The sequence below is a fragment of the Citrus clementina genome, unplaced genomic scaffold (assembly GCF_000493195.1).
Source record: "Citrus clementina cultivar Clemenules unplaced genomic scaffold, Citrus_clementina_v1.0 scaffold_2, whole genome shotgun sequence".
NCBI classification, from domain to species: domain Eukaryota; kingdom Viridiplantae; phylum Streptophyta; class Magnoliopsida; order Sapindales; family Rutaceae; genus Citrus; species Citrus x clementina.
Genome location: NW_006262688.1, coordinates 4816754 through 4837161, shown reverse-complemented (window position 1 = coordinate 4837161; position 20408 = coordinate 4816754). Strand labels below are relative to the sequence as shown.

General features: G+C 33.2%; 3 protein-coding genes across 4 annotated transcripts; 1 reads left to right on the top strand and 2 right to left on the bottom strand.

The window, feature by feature from the left end:
- Positions 1-7: 7 nt before the first annotated feature.
- On the bottom strand, positions 8-6613 carry LOC18052153 (casein kinase 1-like protein HD16). The gene is made up of 16 exons (XM_006445823.2): positions 5949-6613; positions 5147-5275; positions 4964-5037; positions 4767-4836; positions 4629-4684; positions 3560-3631; positions 3315-3409; positions 3160-3226; positions 2946-3075; positions 2622-2840; positions 2394-2536; positions 1663-1837; positions 1477-1567; positions 830-987; positions 535-723; positions 8-318 (listed from the first exon to the last, which is right to left on the bottom strand). The coding sequence occupies exons 1-16, from the start codon at positions 6342-6344 to the stop codon at positions 259-261; spliced, it is 2124 nt and encodes a 707-aa protein (XP_006445886.1). The 5' UTR covers positions 6345-6613; the 3' UTR covers positions 8-258.
- A 4454-nt stretch (positions 6614-11067) lies between these two features.
- Positions 11068-19637, top strand: LOC18052152 (DNA (cytosine-5)-methyltransferase CMT3). 2 transcript variants are annotated; one of them, XM_006445822.2, is made up of 21 exons: positions 11068-11528; positions 11862-11887; positions 12943-13042; positions 13284-13391; positions 13483-13602; positions 13688-13787; positions 13974-14155; positions 14240-14305; positions 14388-14651; positions 15865-15923; positions 16028-16094; positions 16194-16523; positions 16603-16671; positions 16749-16835; positions 16927-17014; positions 17897-18012; positions 18114-18218; positions 18321-18364; positions 18543-18612; positions 18720-18823; positions 19023-19637. In XM_006445822.2, the coding sequence occupies exons 1-21, from the start codon at positions 11193-11195 to the stop codon at positions 19189-19191; spliced, it is 2610 nt and encodes an 869-aa protein (XP_006445885.1). In that variant the 5' UTR covers positions 11068-11192; the 3' UTR covers positions 19192-19637. The 2 variants fall into 2 exon arrangements, with proteins under 2 accessions (XP_006445885.1, XP_024047453.1); XM_024191685.1 differs by lacking the exon at positions 11862-11887 and having other exon boundaries at positions 11457-11528; positions 19023-19636.
- Positions 19638-19726: 89 nt separating this feature from the next.
- LOC112101166 lies at positions 19727-20408 on the bottom strand. The gene is made up of 2 exons (XM_024191694.1): positions 20154-20408; positions 19727-20027 (listed from the first exon to the last, which is right to left on the bottom strand). The coding sequence occupies exons 1-2, from the start codon at positions 20298-20300 to the stop codon at positions 19944-19946; spliced, it is 231 nt and encodes a 76-aa protein (XP_024047462.1). The 5' UTR covers positions 20301-20408; the 3' UTR covers positions 19727-19943.

Sequence of the window (20408 nt, the reverse complement as noted above, 5' to 3'; positions counted from 1 at the left end):
TGTAAAATGATATCAAACACCAAAATTATTTGAAAAGCCTCCTAAGAACAAGAGCCAAAAGAGGATGATGCTGCAGTAAAAATATCTGTCATACATGATAATAATACTCTCTTCTTGCTTCAGGCTTCAAAATAAACCTCCTAATATTTTTTACAAAATGAAGGGAAAAATAGGACCACCAAGCTCTCTCACTAGCCTTTTTTTTTTTCCCCATTCCACCATGCATTAAAATCCCCTCCAAGTTCTTTACATTTGACTTCAAGATACAGTTCGCCCATAGCACAGACAGGCGAGATAAAGATTTTTCGCCCATTTTTCCTGCATATCGAAATCACAAATGTGCATAAGAATATATGTGCAAATAATTCCTCCTGAAGAAACATCATGTGAACAATCAGTGCATTCAATCTTCTTTGGGTATTCTGTTTTCAATGTTGAGCAGACATGAATATCATGTCCCTTGCAACCAGTAAGCAGAAATAGAACAAATAGAAACATCTTTTAAATATTTGAGGATAAAATCCTTTTATTTACCTTAACATGAGTGCTTGGGAATTGAGAAGTACGTAGAGTTTCTTGAGTTTCATCACCAGGTTTGCGCCTGGGAACACTCAAGATAAGAGCAGCTTGATCACAAGTTGCTGCTGTTGATGTTATTCGATAGCCACCATCCCATCTCCTGTGGATGCCCTCACTTGGATAGAGAAAATCTAGCTCCACTACCTTTGAAACCAAAACCAGAACTTATTAGAGGGGAATTAAGCAATTCCAAAACTAAGACAATAAATTTTCAGAGAAAATGTTGATAACAAGACAACTGAAACTCAACCTGTTCACTGAAGCCAGCATTGCGAGACATGACAACACCCCATCGACTTCCAGCAGTAGCCATTGACGTGACGTGGAAGCCTTCTCTCCATTTCTTGTTTATCCACTTGAAGGGGAATGAATCGCTTACTTTGTAAGACTGTTGTGTGTACTGAGTACCTGTGGAAATTAGATCATAAACTCTCCCAATTAATTGCTAACAATAAACACTAGGATGCAATCACATGATGAACTTAAAACATTTTAAAAAATTATTCAAGCTTGGGAAATATAACTCCTTTGGAACAAATAAAGAGGAGTTCAAGCTGAGAACTGAGCCTAAGCAATTTCTTTTCTTCAATTTTATTCTTTTATACAACCACGTAATGAAGTACAGTTCATGACACATGAAAAACCATATGCAATATGTCATAATGTATTAATCCACATACAAAGTACCACATATATTAGTAAATGAAATCAAAGCCATCAATTAGAAACAATCTCCAATTAAATCTTGCACATCTATCAATTACAACTTGGCATGACAGCAACTGCAAGTACAAGCACTAATTTTCAACGAGAATAAAAATAGATTACATTTCCCCAAGCAAACAACAGAATTTTATCAGTAAATATGACAAGAAAAAGGAAACAATGCAAACAAACCTTTGGACATCACTACAAGAGAGCTTCCATTGGTAGCACCAGCAATTGAACTAATGTAATAGTTCTTTTCCCACTGTTCCATGATCCACTCCTACAAATTCAGAAGAACAGTATGTGTAATTTTGTACATTTAAGCAGTAAACAATAAAGAAAATGACAAGTACAAAATGCAGAGCAGCAATTCACCTTGTGTAAGAAGAACGGTGATAATTCATAAACTTGGCTGGTGAAACCAGTTCCAGCATCCATAATTAGTGCCCAAAGATTGGAACAGGATGCCACACAACTTATAAGCAGACCATCCGCCATTCCTCTCTCAATATGTTGAGCCAACCTTGCATCAGCGACATTATAGTGGTACCTAATTACACGACAAGTGGGTTATCAGGCAATAGTATATTTAGGAAACCATATATAATATGAGTAGCCTTCTTCCGCTCATTGGCTATGTGTTTTATTTAACTTTCAGTTGTAATGGAGTTTTACAACGGGCTCATTTCACCCGTACAATAGTTCTTTTAAGTGCAGTTTGTATGCCAAAGTGAAATGTGCATAATCAAACTAGAATTCATTTTGCTTCACAAGATGGAACAAATGTTGTTTTTTTTTGGGGGGGGGGGGGGGGCGCATCATCTAGGACAGATTTTGTAGGTAGGTAATTAATAACAACATTGAACCACCTCCCATTCAAATATATTCAGTTATATAACCAAAAAGAAAAAGCAATAGATCTGAATACACTCCAAATCCACCTTAGCTCCACATAATTGAACGCTAATGCTAAAAGCATCCAATAAACATTGTCTGTTTGGGGGGGGGGGATTGTATGTGGTAGAAAAATGGCAGATGACACCTCAATATCCAATTTGCATCATAAAATGAAACACAACTATCTATTCATGAAAGAAAGTCCATACCTCTGTTTCATGGGTAGCCTAGCATTGTAAATAGAAATCCATTGTGTGGCGGGCACTCCCAGACGAACCTTCTTCCTTGGTTGCCCATCATCTTCCTCCTCAACATTCAGCCTACCCCGTTTTTGACCAACTTGATAGATAATCTAGCAAAAGTTTCACAAGCTCTCATTAAAATCGGCAATTGTGACCAGCGGGAAAAAAATAATATTGCCATACCAAAATGCTGACCTTTTGAGCACCCTCAGTATTTATTGGCCTTATCGCCGGATTTGGTCCGAGCAAACCCTCAAATAAAGATATTAACTTGGAATAATTGGGCTCCTCATCAAATTTCATGTTCACCACAATCTCAAGAAACTGTTTTAAAGCCGGAGGGCAGAAACAGCAAAGCATTTCCGGAGAAGTAGCCATCTTCTTTTTACAAACTAGGAAGGATTTATTATCGCCCTGATATTTTGGAAGAAACAGTGTAACTAGATTGGCTTTAAATTAAAATGAAAGAATCCAAACAGGATGTAGGATTCAACCAAATATATAGAAAATAATTGATACCTGGTAGCCTTGCCACGGTAATCTTCCTTTATGAAGGAATATCAAGGTATATGCAAGTGACTCAAGATCATCTCTTCTACTAGCAGTTCTTCCCAAGTGCGCATGAACACTAGCATATCGAACAGTTCCTCTGAAAAAATATAACAGAAAAGGAATCAGAAATAGTGGTAAAATAATAGATTGCATAATTGAATGCATCTAGACAAACGCTAACCTAAACATATCAGGACGTTGATCATATTCAACATGCTGTCCAGTACTGCTGTCTCTCCACTTTGTTGCTGCAATATCATATATTGATAAGATGTTAGGACTCTCAAAAAAAGTAAATAATGAGGATATAGTAAGGATAAAAATGAAATTACTCACCTAATCCTAGGTCAACTAGAAACAACTTCTTCTCTTGTGGTGTAGATGGCTGACCAAGTAAAAAATTCTCAGGTTTTACATCTCCATGCACATAACTAATATCAAATGGAATCAATATGAAAAATAATAATTAGTATATAAAAATAATAAATACCAAAAAAAGACTGCTAAATTGGAAAATGAAGCTGGCAAAGTTTTCACCAAATTTCAAATTACATGTAAAACTTGAAATTACAAGAACATACCCTTTTGAATGCATCTTCTCCAGGATTGATAAAGACTCGACTGCAATACAAGCTACCATTTCAGAGGACATCCTACATATGAAATAAATAAGAAATAAGCTATGGTAAGCGCAAGTAGTGCACAACAAAAATATAGTAACATGCAATATATGTCTTAAAAATAATTCATTTAATTCAATAATAAAAAGCAGTATTAAAGTACCAATCTCAAAAGGATGTAGTGCAATAAATGTCAAATGGGGAAAAATGGTATATTAGAAAAGTTTTAAAGTATATTTCCTAAAACTAAATGCAAATAGACAAATTCTATTGTCTACTGGCCTAATTCCATCTACAGAGAGAAGCTTAGGTAAGTTTCAACATCGCACATTGGTACAATCTTCAGATTAAATAAAAGGTCACCGCTAGATAAAGAATACAACTAAACCACAAACAAAAGAGTTTGCAGCCTTAATTATCACAGCGCATTCACAAAATACTATTTTTACGTAATTATTCAACATGATGAGGGAAAAGCTTCTTCAAGTAAAGAAAAGTAGAATATAGCAATATCTGTTCAGATTAGTTCTTAGGAGCTGAACATGATACCATCACAATTTCTGTAGACACAGTGGACGAACCAAAAAGTTATGTGTATGGGAACTAAAATTAAAAAAAAGCATTTGGTGAGGATAAATGAAGGTAGGACTAAGCAATTTCTTATAAGGCACACGAGACACACACTAAACCAAAGAATTTGCAGAGCAAGAAGCATCCGCTTGCTTGACAGCCTTACAAGTTGAACCATAAGCTTCAACTGAATGAAGCCTTCAAATTCATGAAAGCATGGCTTCTTGAGGCAAGAACATCATTTAAATTAAGCCTTATAGTTGTGCCTTGAAACCCTTCCTAGGGCCCCACAAGAAAAGCCTTAGGGTGCAAGCCTCTTAATATTCCACAACTACACTGTTAACCCAGCAATTCATGAGACATTCAAAATTATGAATTCTCAAGGTAATAAGAAAACAACAAATCATGAAATCCATGAAGAGAGAGAGAGAGAATTTGATATAAGAACACAGATACTCACGTCTGCCCTGAAGAATTCCACACATCCCACAAGCTGGGACCTAACATGTCCATAACCTGCAAATGTGTACGCAAAAGTCAGACAAATGACAATAAGTTATGATGCAGAAATGAAGAGAGGTAGGACTCTCGATCTCACCATCACATAATAGTCTCCTTGCCTTCCTTTAAAGTGTACTTTAGGCACTCCGTGACTACCACCAAGAGTGCTGTTACACCAAAATTTTCAATATAATCTCACATCAATTAAAATCCAGTCATTAGTTAACAAATCCTCAACTCCACAAAACACAAGAAACAGGCAAGGACAAAAAAAAAAAAAAAAAAGGTACCTACTTGTAAACTTGCCATTCATACGGAGGGCCATAGCTACAGCCTTTGCTGTTTCGGTGCTCAAATTTCAGAGCTACCTGGAAAAACACAAGCAGAATGAGAGGGAATACATGATTGATCATTTAACATAAAACACATCTGCAATTCAACTTTTCACAAGGGCAAATCAATTTATACTGATTTTACCTCCACAGCCCCAGCACCTGATGAGCGTTCATTTCCACCATGAGCTCGACGACCAACAAACACCTGACCAAATCCACCTTTTCCTAGCTTCCTCTCTATTTTGTACACAGGTGACCCTCCTACTTGAACCTTCAGAAAGTGATACATGAAAACAATAAATGGAAATTGTAAAGTTACAGTTATTGCAAAACAATGAATATTGAAAAGATAATAAATCACAATGATACTCAAATCTAAAAAATGCTAGAATTGCCATAAAAATGCAATCACAAAGTCTACTAAGTATAATTTTATTCTAATATCAAAGAGTGATAGACGGCAGTGATCAGCACAGCCAAGAACCAACAAAAAGTTTTTGTACAACGTCGTTCCATAAAAAGGCATAAAAACTCAATAAACAGTTCCAATACACATTATAAATGGAATAGAATAAATGCATAACTTAAAGCTAAAATTTATAATAATTGGCAGAAATAAAAAAAACCTCATGTGCTTCAAATCCGCCAAAATCATTCAGATGAAGAAACAGGTCTTCTTTTCAATCACAACCATAGCACATTCTAAGCAGGAAACACTTCAAACGACACAAATAAATCAAAATACACCACCAGAAAAACACAAATTTACAATTTCAAGGAGAAATTTTCAGATAACATCATTAAATCATATTGATCAACAGCATAAACCAAAATTGCACAGATCCAACACCAACCCAGCTGAAATTTTCTTTACCAAAAATACAAAAGTTTAAATTATAAACCAACCCAAATAATTTTTAATTTTAATTTATAAAAATGCTTACCCTCTCTGGAAAGGGAGCCGTACTGCCCTCTTCTTCTTGCCCAGCAGCCTTATTAGCACTCAACCCACCGCTATCATCACCCATCTTTTTATTATTTACCTTTTTACCCTTCTCTTCCTTTTTCTCCAAGTCAGTATCTTTCTCCGATATCACAATCACCTGCAACTTTTTCCGATTCTCTTTGACTTCTAAATTCTCTTCCTGTTCTGCCTTCAATTTCTTCGTCGCCAACCTCGTCCTCGGCCTTGGCCTCTCCCACTCAGCGGCAACAGCAACAGCCGCAGCCTCACGCGCGATCGCAGCGCGTGTCTTCACGCAATTACCCCCTGGAGAGGCAGCTGCAGCTAACGTAGTAGCGGCTCGGCCTCGGCGCACGCCTTTTCGAAGCTCTGGCATTGGTCAAAGTCAATCCCCATGCAATTCGAACAAAACCCTAGTCGCCGTCTTATCATTATAGTAGCTCTATCAAAACCCCGTTCATAGCTTGCAATTATTAGATCGAGTTTCTCTTTTCGACTAAAAAAATCTTTTTTTTTTTTTAAATCCGTATGGAGTTTGAAGAGATTTCAAATTTGGGAATTAGGGTTAGGGGTCGGTTGATTTTGATCGTGAGAGAGATCGACAATTGCTATCGATTTTGTTTTGTTGTTTTGGTGGTTGTGAATGCGAGCTAGATATATTTTGCGTTCTGGAGTTTGGTGGGGTCCATTTGCTGAGGAATGGTCAAACGTCATTCTTTTCTCTCTGCCATGTCAGCATTTTTGTGGGACTCGTTTAAGCTTTCTTGAAAGGAAAAATGTTTATTTCCCAATATTTGCGCACATAAATAAAATGAAATGTGAAGTAAATATATATAAGATGGGCTTGTTATAGAAGAGTGTTAATATAATTATAATTTTTTTTATAAATTAATAAAGTATGATTAAATTAATTAGATTAAATAACTCTTGATTTACATGATTTGTTTTTATTTTTTTGTATTTTTATTCAACCAATAAGTTAATGTCAAATTAATTTAGATAGAATAAATTTGTACAAGAATTTACAATTGTATCATCACTTGTTATAGAAATATCAACATGCAAACAATGAAATTTTTGACAGATAATGTTGGTAAAAGCTTCTAATGAGCATATTATTGTTGATTTGTTAAGATATGAAGATTTATACCAGACATTAATCTTATTTGGGATTAAAATTAGGTAACTGTATCTTAAAAGATATAGTAATATTTTCGATAAATACTAACTATTATAACTAAAAAACTCAGTTGATTTAATTATATGCTTATGAAATAAAAAGTCTTTTATAATTATAGTATAACCATACACAATTTAAATAAATTTATTAAAAATTTAATTAATTTTATTCATAATTAAGCACTTTTTAAAATTTTTTATGGTGTTTGGTTATTTTTTTAGTAGAGTTTTTTTAACTTAAATAAGCTAATTTACCTCTACTAGTAAAAGCCCAAAATTTGAGCTTTTGGGAGTAAAGGTTATAGAACTTTTCTAAAAATATATAATATAAAAAATATCGTACAGTTTAATGATTTAAAAGTGTTTTTTTTATTGACAACCAAACACCCAATAACTTTTTGTCCAAAAGCTCTATTGGTATAAGCTCTACTGTTATAAGCTCTATTTAATAAGTTGTACCAAACGGAGCCTTAGGACACAATTCAAATTAATAGAATGGTTGAGATTGACGCATTGAAAAAAAAAAATCACCAAAAGGATGTGGCCAAATAATGATTGCAATTCTGTAACTAAATGACATCAAACACAAAAAAAAAAAAAAGTATATGGATGACGTTGTAAAGGCCATGAATTATAGTTAACAAGATGCAATTTCAACTATCACGTTCATTGTTGAATTGCTTGGCCGAATTAAGGGTTTCATTTGCATTTTTAACAAGACGCTAAGGGCCTCATTATAAATGAATAATATTTATAATGCAAGTGTTGAAGGATAAGTAAATAAAGTAATTAACAAAAGTAGAAATGTAACTCATGGCTCTGTAAAAAAATCATATTTACAGTTTTATTTTTAAGGGGCAGGTGTTCGGATCGATTTGGGTTGAAGCTTAGAACCTTATCTATGTTTAGTATTTAAAACCGATCAAGTTATATTTTGAGCTCGAACCGAAAATTCAGTCTGATTGGGTTACTAAGAAATAATAAATAAATAAATAAAAATAAAAACTAATTTAAAAACTCATTTTCTAACTCTAACGCATGACAAGTTGACAACTCCCAAACACACACGTCTCTGCTGCCCCCAAAGTCCTAACTTCTTCTCCATTCTTTTGCTTCTTCTTCTATTCCTTTTCTTTCGCCACTGCTGAATCTCATCTTCTTCTTCTTCTTCTTCAGTTCTTCTCTTTTTCTTCTTTTTCTTTCCTTCCACTGCTACTAAAATCTTCTTTTCAACCTCTACTGCTAAATATTTCTTCTTCATTCTTTTTTTTTTTTGTTTGATCATCCATTAGTTGATTGTTAGAAATTTATTTTTTTAATTGTTAGTTAATTTTTTTATTTTTTCTTTTGTGAATTATTAGTTAATTTTTCTAATTGTTAAACATAGAATTCTTTATGGTTTAAATTTGTGAACGAGATTATGAGAAATTTGTTTGATATTTAGTTAATTTCTTCGTTTTTTGAATTGGGTAAAATTAAGATTTCTAATCAATAAATCTGAATTTATAACTCGAACCAAATTAAATTAAATTATGTTCAGTTTGGGTTTATCATTCGAAGTCGATTGGATTGAATTTTCTAAACTGAACAAATTATAACCTAAATCGAAAATCGCAAATCAAACAACGCGAGCTGAAATCCGATTTGTCCACCCCTACTAATTTTCACCGTCCATCAAGCGAGTATTTATTTATTTTTATTATTTAATCTTATGAAAACTCAAATCATTTTCCAACCTACACGAGTGCGATTTGAGCCTCAAATCTATTATTTTTAACACGAGACATTTTACATCGAAAATTAAAACTTTTGCTTATAATGGTGCGTGATGAGTCGGTGCACAACGTCAGGCTCATGCCGAATTAAAAAAAAATAAAAATCAAAGAAAGTAAACTTTCCAATTGCGGGCAGACTAGAAATGTTGACCTGTCCATGACTCAGCTATAAATTATTTGCTTGCATTTTATCTACAATTTTCAACCCATCAATTCATATACAATTTTTTTTTGTTTTTTTTGAACTTGATGGTGTTAACAATCTATTTGTAACAATTAAAAAGGCAAACAATAAAAAAAAAGAATCATATTTATATAACTATTTTAAGCATAGCATAACTAGTAACTAACTCATCTCGACATCTCCCATGTGAACTGAGCTACAATTTCAAATTTTTTTTGTATTCACCAGGAGATCTTAACAAACGATAAAACTATAATTTGCAATGTTATGTCATCAATCACTAAATTGTTATATAAAATAAATTTTTCATGACTTAATAATTTTGGGACTATAAAAAATTATTAATTTAATGATTATTATATTGACAAACTAATAAAGGAAAATTATCCACCGACCGCCTGTTTTTTCACCGTTTTTAAAAAATACACAAATCTTTTTTATTTTTTATAGCGCTCCACATTAAATTAATATTTTTTTATTGGTCCACTCTCGTTATAACACCGTTAAAACTTTGCTGACATCATAAGGGTAAAATTGTCATTTCACAACGATACCGTGGTGGACAAGTGTAAAACAATATAACTTAAAGTAGAGTTTAGAAAAAAAATTAAGAATTGTGTATTTTTGAAAAAAATGTGGTTGGTGGATAATTTATCTTTTACATTTGAGGGTAAAAAAGTTATTTATATAATATTTCGTTAATTTTCTTAACGGTCTCCAAACGGAAGTGAAAAAGTGAAAAGAAATGTAACTTCAGGTGGATTTTTAAAAAAAAAAGAATTGTGTATTTTTTTTTAAACTTGAAAAAATAGATGGTCGGTAGATAATTTTCCATTAATAAATTATTGATCTGGAAGAAATCCTTATTTTTGGAAAGTATTATCACATTTATAGAATTTATCTACCTGAATTTAATATTTATTATGTTCTATTTGAATAGTGTTTAGTTGTCTGACATCAATACAATACATAATAGTAATTATAGAGTTTTTATTTTTCTTTGCAAAATATGATATATAAAGTCTAGGGGTGGCAAAAATACTTGTCCGATCCGGACCTGGACTGTACCGAGGTGTTATGGGCCGGATAATCGATATGAAGCTGGACTGGTCTTGAACATCATTTGATAAACTCGGAGCTTGGTTCGGAACTCGAATTTTATTAAAAAAATATAAAATATATATTATTTTAAATATTTTTATATTTATTTGACTCATTTATTATACATATATAAAGTTTTAAACACTTAAAGTTTATATTTTCATGTCAAATTTTATTGAAATAAATTTAAAACTTATAAAATTACCAAAAGAATACACGTATAATATTAAAAAATATAAAATCCGGATAATCGGATTAAAAACTAGCTTGGGCATTTAAAAATTATATCCAGGCCGGGTCCAAGCATTGCGATACTCGGAATTTTGCCAACCCTAATAAATTCCATTTCAAATTGGGGGCAAAAAAATAATACAAATTGGAATTATGCATTATAAATGAGATAAGATTTAATTCCGAATTATTTTCAAGAAACAACAAGTAATACTGTGAACATATTTTAGAGAAAGGTAGATGACGTGTCATGTGAATTTAATTTTAAAATAAGTAATTATTAATTTATATAAGTTCTAAGTCAAAAGTGACAAAAACTATTATTTAATTAAAGTTATTAATTTATCAAGATTCCATTACATACACCATGAACAAATTTTATTATGCATTATTTATATGACAAATTTATAAGACAACAGACAACCATTGAAAAATAGACCATAATTTTTATTATTAAAAAAAAAGGTTAGACAAGAGTGACGGTGCACTTCAAAATTTTGAAAATTTCTTTAAAATAATTTTTTCGCTTCCCCCCATTTCAAAAAGTCTCCACTTTCCCGCCCACTCCAATTCACTTAAAAATTTTCACTTTTCACCGAAACTCACTATATAATGCGCAAGCCCACACGAAGATACAAACGCCTTTTGCTCTCTTCGTTTATCCTCAAAACGCTGCCGTTGCGGTCTACCATTATCGAGATCTCCCGCTGCCGCTGCCGCTGCCGCCGCCGCCGCCGCCACCACCACCACCACCATGCCTACTAAGCGCAAGACACGCTCTTCAGTAAACGACAATACGTCGTTGTCGTCTAAAAAGTCTAAAGTTGAGCCGGAACCGGAAGCTTGTGTCGAAAAAGAGGGAGAGGTAGCTGAAGTGATCTGTGAAAACTCTGTGGCTGGTTCTGGTTCTGGTTCCGGCGTGAAAGTGAATAAGAACCGATCGAGTTCCAAAAAACCTATTGATTCTGTTAAGAAGTTACCGGTTCGTGGCGAGCATGACGACGACGATGAACCAGAAGCTCGGTTTCTCGGAGATCCGGTTCCGGACGGAGAGGCCAGGCAACGGTGGCCCAAACGCTATGAATTAAAGGTATTTCATACGTTTACATTTGCTACATTGAGTTTATTTATTTTTTACTGTTTTAGTTATTTCCGCCGTTTGTAAATTAAGTTTATAGGATTCAATAGCTGCTATTATAATGATGAGTTCCTACTGAATAATTGTGATTATTTATTTGTTTTAATGTCTTTGATTAAATTTTGTTTTCATATGAAGGTTGTTAAATTAGGTGTTTTGATATTCACACCGATTTTTTTTTTTTTTTAAGAATTTGCTATAATTTTGGGGTTTTGGGATATAATTTGCTGAGAATCTTAATTTTTCCTTCTTCTGTCAATTTTATTCTTGTTTATAATTTTGCAGAAGCAGAAGCGAAGAAATCAAAAAGAGTAAGTTTATAATTACCACATTTTTATTCAAATTCTTCTTTTTATATTTATATTTTTTGATAGTAAGCTAAAAAATATATCAATGACAATGATAAAACAGACAGTGGACCAGCTATCCACTAAGAAAGCAAAAAATTAAGACTATTTGTGCTATATAAAAATATGCACTAATCACCTCTATACAAGGTTAGAATGAGTTAAAAACTCCCCTTCTCAAAACCCCATATAGTTTAGATGAATGAAGAAAAAAGATGAATCTTGAAACTCCTAAAAAATTGACGCCTAAAGTGAAACAAGAAGATGAACTTTATCCCACATATCATCAATGTAATCTATACTTTTCCCATAAAAAAATACTAATGTTTCTTTCCTTCCATATTATCCAAAACAGGGCTGTTACTATACCTTTCTAAAGAGTTTAGCCTTTACTCTTCTACCATAAGCAAAGAAATACTCTATAGGATGAGAATCGCAGTCACCCTGAATGACCCACAAAATATTAGCTTCTTTGCATGAATTATATCACAATTTGAAGCCACAAAACAATTAAAAACAGATGATTTGAAGTTTCGGCACTTTTTCACATATCGCATATTAAAAGGATAGAGATAGAAATTAAGAAACTTTCTTTCAATTACTCCTGCAGTATTTAATTTTCCTTGTGCCAAAGCCCACAAGAAGAATTCAATTTTAGGGGACTAGCCTTCCAAATCATTTTGAAGGTTAAAAACTCTCCGGCAAAAACCTCATTGCACAACTACTCAAAATATGACTCACAAGTATACTGTCCTGAGGCTTCCAGCTTCCATATCATTTTGTCTTCCTCCAGTTCACCAATTCTGATATTTTAGATACTCAACATAACCGTTGCTAGTTCTTCAACCTCTCTATCATTCAAATTTCTTTTAAAATCGAACTTCTGATTGCAATTCATAGAGTGAAGAGAAAGCTATGGTAGAAAAAATTGAGATATTAGGCATAACTTGTCCAAGCGGGGAATTTCTCACACAACAAAAAATACTTACCAATTTTTTTTTTTCCTTTTTTTTTTTCAGTGATGATGAAGAAGAGATCATACAGGCAAAGTGTCATTATATGCGGGCTGAGGTTGATGGACATATCACATATGATCTTTTTGACGATGCACATGTAAAAGTGAGTTTTTTCTTTTAATTTTTTTCTTTTTATTGAACATGTTTTACAAAAAATAGAATTATATGATTCACTATTGATGCTTGAATTAGAAATCTAATAGAAGAGATGCATGCTTTTGATTTCTATAGTTTAATCTGTTGTTTCCTTTTGTAAGTGTAGTGATTTATTATATCCTAGTTTAGTGTTATTGTACATGAGATCATAGATGTCATTTTGGTTATATTATTTTCCTCATGGGTAGGCTGAAAGTGGGGAGGAGGACTATATTTGTAAGATTGTCGAAATGTTTGAGGCAGTTGATGGGACACCATATTTTACCGCCCAATGGTACTACAGAGCCCGTGATACTGTAAGATAAATTTTGATTGTTTTAAGTTTTAATTTAATTTTGTTTCATTGTAAATTTGCTATGATCTCTCATTTTTTCCATCTTTTTTCAGGTCATAGAAAGTAATGCTCATCTTATTGACCAAAGAAGAGTATTCTTTTCTGAAATCCAAAATGATAATCCATTGGAATGTTTGGTTAAGAAGCTAAACATTGCTAGGGTTCCATTAAATGTATGTTTGTAGTTTACAAGTTGTTTGGGTTTAATGGTGATTATTTGTTTGAATCATTTGTTAATAATTACAATTTGCTTGTCAGATTGACTTAGAAGCCAAAAAGTTGGCAATCCCCCATTGTGATTATTACTGTGATATGATGTATTTACTGCCATACTCCACGTTTTTCAGCTTGCCCCCTGGTAATTATTCTTTTTATTATTTTATATACATTGAGCATGAGTTAATAGATTGTAATATTTGAGCTGAAATGCACTTGTTTTATGTTTGTTAACAAACCATTGCGTTACTTTTTTTTTTTTTATGTAGAGGTTGGGTTGATGAATGTTATTTCTACGTTTAATCTTATGCCTCTTGTCATCCTATAGAAAATAAGAGAGTTAGCAGTGAGACTTCATCCACTATTTCTAGTGACGTTGATGCAAATGAATGTGAAGTTGGAGAGCCTCAGAAGATGGATGTGAAATTGTTAGATTTGTACTCTGGTTGTGGTGCAATGTCAACAGGACTTTGCCTTGGTGCAAATTTGGCTGGTTTGAATCTTGTTACGGTAAGTTTGTCTTTTCCTTCAAGTAATTTAGATATGATAAGAGGTAGATTTGCATGTTTGATCCTTTACTTTTTTCTTTTCCAGAGATGGGCTGTTGACATTAATGAGTATGCTTGTCAAAGTCTAAAGTTGAACCATCCCGAGACAGAGGTAGAAATAGCAATAAATTTTGGTTTTATTTAGTCTCGGCATTGCATGCGTTTGAAAAAAATTAACGAACTCTATGAATTAGGTAAGAAATGAATCAGCTGAAGATTTTCTCACCTTGTTAAGAGAATGGGAAAAACTTTGCATTAGTTTCTCTTTGATTGCAAGGAAAGATCCCCAGCAACAGTTGTACTCTTTTAACGATGATGGCGAATCTGAAGAAGATGATGATAATGGTAATGTAGAAGATGAGAGTGAAGATGATTCTGAGATTTTTGAGGTAGAGAAAATTCTCAAAATATGCTATGGTGATCCAAAGGAGATAAAGAAACGTGGGTTGTATCTGAAGGTATACAAATTATAAAAACAAAACAAAATTAATTTGATTTGAATTTTTTGATTTTAGGGTGTATGTGTGTTCTTGATTTATTGTGCATGGATCTATTGATTTGTTTTCAAGAATAGTGGGGATTGATGTTTCCAGTTTGTGTTTAGGATGCTACGTAGGCATGACAGTTGATTTCTTTTTGCTTCTCATACAAAGAAAGCTAACAGCAAACATCATATATTCAAGAAAAGTTGATAAAAGTTTAGCATTTTGATCTTTATATTTTATAAAGTTAGGAAAAGGAAATTTTTGCTTGGCATGTGATAGCATAATTCATTTTCATTTCCTGGCAAAGGAAAAGGGGGATTGAAGGTTAAAAAGATACTTTCAAGGATTGGGGAAAATATGGAAATTTTGTATGAGAAATATCTAAGTGCTCGTCACATGGATTCGTAGGTTCTGTTCACTTAGAATATGCTAAAACTTGCTTTGCTCTATTAATTCATTTTATACATGGTAAAGCTTCTTGTTCTCTGACAACTTATAATTACTTGAAGTACTTGTGGGAACTACAATTTGCTTTATCCATGCTGTAGTTATGTCACAAATAAACAAAAATGGTGCGTTGCTAGTATCAATTATAAATAATATAGTGCGGAAGTGGTATTAGATATTGTTCCAGTGCATGTTTTTTAATAACAAGAAAAATGCTTGCACTAGAGAGGAAAAGTTCTCAATTGAGAAAATATCATTGATGGAAGCTGTTATAAAGAAACTGCATAACAAGCTTATTTATACTAGTTGTAATTGTTCCTAATCCTAATAAACTTATGATGGAATACGACTTAAATAAGAAAATAAAAAGAAAATCCTAACTAAATTTGAAAAAAGACAATTATGCTAAGGCTCTTACCATGACTCTATTTGTCCTACATCAACAAAGCATATTGAAGAATGAAGAATGGATCAAGTAATATGTTATTTGATTAAACATGTAGAACATTTAATTTAGTAAAAAATCTTGTGAATTATTGCTATTTGATGGACAGAGATTAGATCTTGAAAATGCTTTCTTGACACCCCCCTTCCCCTTAAGCAATTTTAACATGATTCCTATTTTCCTAAAATGACATTTAAAAGTTTATGTCATCACCAGCATCTAGGATCAAGCTATATTCTTATTATCCAATGCAGTTTTTAATATATTGTACCTCTTCCGACCTTTTGCTTTTAGGTTCGTTGGAGAAATTATGGGCCTAGTGAAGACACTTGGGAGCCAATTGAAGGGTTGAGGTATGCTGTTAAAATTGTATTTCCCTCTTTAGCAATTTTGGCTATGTTAGACAATGTGTAGCTCCATTATTATGATTATAAGTATATCTATATTTTTGTAATAGCAATTGTGGGGAGAAGATAAAAGAATTTGTCACACGCGGATTCAAATCAAAGATTTTGCCACTGCCTGTAAGCTTTTATGTTATTCTCTTCTAGATAATTCTCTTTGCTTTAACCAGAAGCTTGTTTACCAAAGATTCTTATCTTGTTTTGATTCTTGATTGTTAGGGAGATGTTGATGTGATTTGTGGGGGACCTCCATGCCAAGGAGTTAGTGGATTCAATCGTTTTAGGAACAAAGATAATCCACTGGCTGATGAAAAAAATAAACAGCTAATTGTTTTCATGGATATAGTTGACTTTTTGAAGCCTAAGTTTGTATTGATGGAAAATGTTGTTGACATTGTCAAGTTTGCCAAAGGATTACTTGGTCGATATGCCTTGGCTCGACTTATTCAAATGAATTACCAAGTTCGGATGGGAATGATGGCAGCAGGGGCATATGGACTTCCCCAATTTCGTATGCGGGTCTTCTTGTGGGGAGCCCAACCTACTGAGGTCATTTTGTAGATCTTTTGCATGGTAGATTTGTTAAGTTATAGCTGATTTTCTAATTGAGTGTTTTATGACTTTGCAGAAATTGCCTCCTTATGCACTTCCAACACATGATGTTGTTTTGAGAGGGGTTATCCCAACCGAGTTTGAAGTATAACTACTTACAGTTTCAATTTTGTTATTAGCTACTAAGGTTATTGTATTTTAATTCATTTATGGTGGATGCAGAGAAACACCGTTGCATATGATGAAGGTCAACAAGTAGAGTTAGCAAGAAAGCTTCTGTTACAGGATGCAATTTCTGACCTTCCTAGTGTATGTTTCATCTTTATTATTATTTTTTACTGTTTTGTCAATTTATTTAATTTTCTTTTGTACATATCTAAATTTTCTTTGTTAAAATTAGGTTGATAACTATGAGTCCCGAGATGAGATCCCATATGATAGGGAGCCTGAGACAGAGTTTCAATGTTTTATCAGATTGAGAAAAGATGGTAAGAAGCTGTGGTTTAATTAATTTTATTGTGCATGGAATTGCAATTGCTTTGTTACTTCTGCTTCTAGAAATTGAGTCATTATTTGGCAGATATCCTATTGTTGCTTATTCTAGAGTTGAATTGTTTGAGTGACCACTTTGATGTTTTTGGTTGTGTTGTAAATATCATAATAATGCTTATTCTCATTTTTTCCCATTTAGTTTGTCATGTCTAGTCAAATTGGTGAAATGGTTTATGCTTATATCTTTTCTTGATAATCAATTATAATACAAAAATAATTGGACTTGCATTGGCATTTATGTGTGCGTTTGGAGATTATGTTTTTATGTTAGCTGCACATAGAAAACAATTGACTATATTTCTATACATGATTTGATTTCAGCTTGTTGCCACTCTTTTCTCAGCTTAAGCAGCCATTATTTTGAAATTTATACTGTTATGAAGCATTGCTGATGTAGAATCAGGTTGCAATTCTAGTCTCTTTTTGTTTATTATTCAGGTTTGTGTTGACGATGGAACTAATCTTGATTTTAATATACTATTCGTAGTTCTCTTTTATAGAAAATTTGAAATTTCATATGTCAAACAGTGCACTGTGTTTAATTCTTGTTGGATATCATAGAGATAATCATGGAAGCATACATTTGTATTTACCTCAAAATTTTTAAAACTATGATATTTTGTTTGCATATTTTCTTAAGAAAACTTCAAATGCTTGCAATAACTGTATTGTTTTCATCTCATTTGGTTTCTTTTACAAATAAAAAGCATATGGCTGTTCTGTTGTATTCCATAAGCTGTATTTCAATTCAATATGCTTTTGTGTCTTAAATCTGCAAGACAAGAAAATGAGTTGAAATGATTTGTTTATTTTTGCAGAAATGATGGGTTCTTCATCAGAGTCAAAACCAAGAGAGCAAATGCTTTATGATCATCGCCCACTTGAGTTGAACAAGGATGATTACCAGCGTGTTTGCCGGGTCCCTAAGAAAAAGGTATTGTATGTGTGTCATAGAACATAATTGAAGCAAACTCAATGAAGTCATGTGATTTTGTGTCGGTTAATTTGTTTTTTTTTTTTAAAATAAATAAATAGGGAGCAAATTTTCGTGATTTTCCTGGCGTTCGAGTTCGACCCGATAACAAAGTTGAGTGGGATCCAAATGTAGAGAGGATTTATTTGGAGTCTGGAAAGCCTTTGGTAATATTTTGATCAATAGGTCTATTTCTTTTTTCTTGCTATTCTTTTCACAATCTTCGGAGTTTTGCTTATTACGTCTCATTTTTTTGCATTTGATGACAGGTGCCAAATTATGCCATGTCTTTTATTGATGGTACATCATCAAAGTATGTGTTCTGTATTTTTCTTGATGCTTTGGCTTAGCATTTCAAGATTTTGGCACTTGGATTTAATTTTCTCATCAAAATGTTCTCTATGTTAGAAAATGACAGCTCTATAAACTGTAATAGCAAAATCTTTTTGTTGAATATTGACATAATTTAACATCTTTACTTTGTTATACAGACCGTTTGCACGTCTTTGGTGGGATGAAACTGTACCAACAGTGGTTACTAGAGCAGAGCCTCATAACCAGGTGACATTTCTCTCTTTCTATGAATCTGTGTAGCAGAAGCATATTTATATGTTCATGTACTCAAATAATCATGTGCAATTATCATTAAATTGATTTTATGTATACAGGCTATTTTGCATCCAGTACAAGATCGTGTTTTGACAGTTCGTGAAAACGCAAGGCTTCAAGGTTTTCCAGATTATTACAAGCTCTGTGGTCCTATCAAAGAAAGGTAAATGCTTGAATTGTTGATGTTTGTTATTATTGATTCAGAACAGTATTGCATCACTTTTTTCACAAATGAATGCAAGTGGCCCTCTGAAAACATTAGGGTTTTGTTAAGTTGTGTGATTTTACAGTTAGTCAGTTACGATTGATCAATCACTTGCATATGGTGTTGTTTCTTAGTAGTTTTATCTGACTTCTTTTAGGTACATTCAAGTTGGAAATGCAGTGGCAGTGCCAGTTTCTCGAGCACTGGGATACGCATTAGGCCTAACCATGCAAGGGTCTACAACTAATGAGCCGCTGTTTACTTTGCCTAGAGGGTTTCCAAATATCCTAGATCAAGCTGCCCCCGTTTCTTCTGAGGATGCGTGATTGATGGATACCTTTTAATCATCTTGATTATTTATTAAGCTCATTAATTTTACCTCAATAACTGTTCATATGACCACATTCTTCTATTTTTTTTCGAGAAACAATAGTATTTCGATGATTTTAGTTAGTCGTTAGATGTTTGGGTGGAGACTGAGGATTAGTTAAATCCTAATTATACTGTTCAGTATGCTAGTCGATTCATTTCATTCTCTGTTGGGTTAAACCAAATTTACCAAATTCAGGATTGTTGTCCGTAACTCTCATGTTGTCAATATATCTTTTTAATCTGCTAATTGCTCTGGCAATTGGCACCTTCTGGATTACATTGATGTGAAAAGCACTCAGCAACGTGCTTCTTCAAGAACACGAAACGCTTTGAAGTCTTCCACAAACTTAAACGTGGAAAGTCAAGACTTTTCTGCAATCAAAGGGCTCTCAAACATATTCAATTTGCCGTCTTTGTGGAAACGGTATCATGTGATTTGATTTAACTTCTTTTGCTTCAAGTTAATGATATCAAATGATCAATTTCAAATTAGAATCACTTACATGTTCAAGGCCGCTGTTTTCGTTGTTACTCCCAACAGCTAAGCTCAGCAGGCTTTAGTAATTTTATTCAATTTTGACATACCATAAATCAAAATTAGTGCACAATTCCAAATACATGAAATTCTAAGCATCCAAATGAAGCTAAAATTCATGAAGAATTTAAAAAACAAACAAAAGGTTACAAATAAAGAAAACCCAGTAGCCTAAATTTTATGATCTCTGTTAATAGAAAAGGGAGGCAACCGCAGCACTGCTTCCTCTGTTTCGATGGGATCTGATCTCAGTATCTGCCACAAAAACAAAACCAAAACCAAAACAACGAAAACACTTTCAGAAAAGAAACAAAAAATCAGAAAGACCCGAAAAGCAAAATTTAAACCAAATGGAAGTGAGAGAAAAAAGAAGACAGTTACAGGGTCGTGAAGTGGAGGTTTGGTGTCATCTCCAGCTGGCCTAAACGGAGGCTTCCGGTTCTGGGTATTTTCAATCTTCATTTGGCCTTGATTTTTAATTGGGTTGCTATTGTTGTTTGATTTTATGGGTACCTCTGTAGCTTTCATTGTAATCGACTGCGTTTCTGATAATTTTCTTTTGTTTCTCGATTGATTGCATTTAACGAGTATGATGGCACTGTGGCTTTAGCTGGGTAATCGAGAAAAATAAAGGAG